The sequence below is a fragment of the Hipposideros armiger genome, unplaced genomic scaffold (genome assembly GCF_001890085.2).
Source record: "Hipposideros armiger isolate ML-2016 unplaced genomic scaffold, ASM189008v1 scaffold_94, whole genome shotgun sequence".
In the NCBI taxonomy this organism is placed as follows: Eukaryota; Metazoa; Chordata; class Mammalia; order Chiroptera; family Hipposideridae; genus Hipposideros; species Hipposideros armiger.
This window is the reverse complement of record NW_017731444.1, coordinates 1,517,835-1,520,563: the sequence shown is the minus strand read 5'-3', so window position 1 is coordinate 1,520,563 and position 2,729 is coordinate 1,517,835. Positions and strand designations below refer to the sequence as shown.

The 2,729-nt window shown below is 45.5% G+C and overlaps 1 protein-coding gene across 6 annotated transcripts in view; it reads right to left on the bottom strand.

Annotated features, from left to right (window-relative positions):
* The window catches only part of LOC109384418 (signal-regulatory protein beta-1-like), a 239,663-nt gene that overhangs the window by 178,291 nt on the left and 58,643 nt on the right, over positions 1-2,729 (bottom strand). For 3 of the 6 annotated variants that reach the window (XM_019645744.1, XM_019645747.1, XM_019645748.1), the window contains one exon: positions 751-1,119. The exons of the other annotated variants lie outside the window; for them this stretch is intronic. In XM_019645744.1, coding sequence (XP_019501289.1) covers positions 751-1,119 — 369 coding nt within the window. The remainder of the gene's footprint in view (positions 1-750; positions 1,120-2,729) is intronic. 6 annotated transcript variants of the gene reach the window in all.

The window sequence follows — 2,729 nt, the reverse complement described above, 5'->3', positions numbered from 1 at the left end:
GATGACCCAGTTCTGGTCAGAGGCTTCAGTGACTCTGTGACTCAGTCCCTAAACTGCAAGGGTTCTTTTTGAAAATGGCCACAGTGAGTGACCTGCCTCTGGCCACCTCCTCCAACCAGGGCTGTCAGAGTAAAAACTGAGTCTGTGCCTCTTAGAAATTTCTTCTCGGTGTGATAGTTCTGAGGGTGAATCAAAAAAACACGTTCTCCCCCTTCCTGCTCCGGGTGGATTTCTCCTCCCTGGAGGGAAGAGAACGAAGCTCATGGAAGAGGAGGCTTTGCCTGCTCTCTTCACTGCAGCTGTCACAGCACCCAGAGCAGAGCCAGGCCCACAGCGGGTGCTCAGTGAGTGTCAGTAAGGGGCAGCCCGGCCACACTGAGGGGAGCTCTCTCTGGAGGCAGCGGTGAGGTCTGCCCTGTGACGGGCAAGCCACTCAGACTCTCAGCTCCGTCATCCCTGGAACCAAGGGGCTGTTTGGGATTGGAAAAGGCACAGACTGCGCAGCCAGGCAGGTGGGGGTTCCAGACTTTTCCCACCATTTACCAGCTGTGGGGCCTGAGTGAATAGCACGACCTCGCCAGGCCTCAGTGACCCTGATCTGTAGAAGGGACGAAATCAGGTCACGAGTCAGATCATGACTATAAGTGCCCTTTTCGGCACCTGAATCTTAGTTGTTGTTCAAAGGATGGAGGTCGTTCTTATTTGACTTGTTGTCACACATCAGGGATGAGGACCCCACACTGTACTCACCACTCACAGTGAGCCAAGTGCCTGCTCCAGCCTTCAGCTCCACGTATTCACCAGTGCTTCCTCTCTGGAACTTCACACAGTAGTAGGTACCGGAGTCTGCTGGGCTGATGTTACTGATGCGGATGGAATAGTCCGTATTGTTGCTCCTTGTGGTGTCTGCAACTCTTGATATTTGAGGGGAGCGGGCTGCCTCACTTTGTTCGAAACTGTAGATTGACTGCTGGTCCGATCCTGTCCCCTTGATCCACTGGATGGGCCCCTCGGGGTACATGGAGGTCACGGTGCAGAGCAGAGTGGCCGTCTCTCCGGCTGTGACGGACACCGACCTCTCAGGCTGAATCACCTGCAGCTCCTTCTCACCTGCCACTCCTGGAGGGAAACAAAGCAGTTATTTATTCATCCTTTTCTGATCCTCTAGGTTTTGTCAAGTGTTGATCAACAAAGCTGTTGCTGACTGAGCCCACTCTGTGTGGGCCTTGAGGTCAGTACATTGCACGTGTCATCGTGTGCAACCCTCACAATGAGCTTGTAAGTGAGACCCTGTTACAAATGATGAAACTGAGGTACAGAGATGTTAAGTGATGTGGCAGAGACTGGGTTTGAGTGCTGAGCCCTCTCTGGAGGTGTCATGCTTCCCAAATATTTCTGACTCTCCACTTGATGGGGTCATGGAGAGTTGTACTTTTGGACGTTTGCATCGGGTGGCGTAATGAGACCTCTGAGACCACTGAGCTGTGAGCAGAGGCGATGAATGTACTTTGTGGGACATGCATCTAACTGTGAGAACAGCTCCATCTTTCCTCCTCCACCAAGTTCCACATGTTACGATGTGTCTGCTCCATCAGCCTGGAAACCTGAGTGACAGTGATGTGCGGAGCTCCCAACACACAATGAACTTGTCGTGTAAATAAGAAGTGAAACATTATTTCAACTTCCTGAGAATCCCCTCCCCCAAAGCATAATCATGTTATATGAGTTTCCTAAGGCTGCTTTAAGAAAATACCAAAATCCTCAAGGCTTACAACAACAGAAACTTATTACCTCATAGTTCTGGAGGTCAGAATGCCAAATTGGTGTTTCTGGGCTAAATTCTGTGTCAGGGAAGCTTCATTCCTTTTGCAGCTTCTTGTCTTTCCAAATTCTGGAGGCTGTCTGCATTCCTTTTCTTAGGGTTCCCATCTTCCCATCACTCCAACCTCTTGTTTCCATTTTCACTTCTTCTTCTAATAATTTGACTTTTCTACCTCTTTTTCATAGGGATCCATGGGAATTTTCAGTGTCAACATGATAATCCAGGATAAACTTTCCATGCCAAGACTCATAACTTACTCACTTCTCCAAAATCTGTTTTGCCATATGAAGTAAAATATTGCTAGTTTCGGGATGGTAGTACATGGGCTTCTTTGTGGGGGGACTATTGTTCTGTTACCACACACATCTCTCTTGATTGTTATACAAACCAGTTGCTATAACAAAAAACCTATGTATGGGGCAATGTCACACAGTATGAATGGCAAGACAACTTATTTGAATATTTGAAGAATTATTCTAGTGGTGCAGTGATGAAACAATTTGCAAAATAAAAGTAGAAACCGATTAAGAAGTTCTATGAGATTTTCTCAAATGCAGAGAAATCAAACAACACACTAAATAATATCAATAGTCAAAGAAGAAATCACAGGAGAATTTAGAGAATACCTTGTGGCTACTGAGAATGAAAACACAACATACAGAAACCTATGATGCAGCAAAAGTGGTGGTTGAGGTAACTTTATAGCTGTAAATGCAGACATTTAAGAAGGGAAAAGATCATAAATCAATAACTTCACTATATACCTTTAGAAATTAGAAAAAAGAAGCAAAAATAAATTGGAAACTTAAAGTAGCAGAAGGAATAAAATAATAAAAATTAGTGCAGAAATAAATAAAATGTGAATAGAGAAACAACAGAGAAAATCAACAAAACTATGAAGATTCTT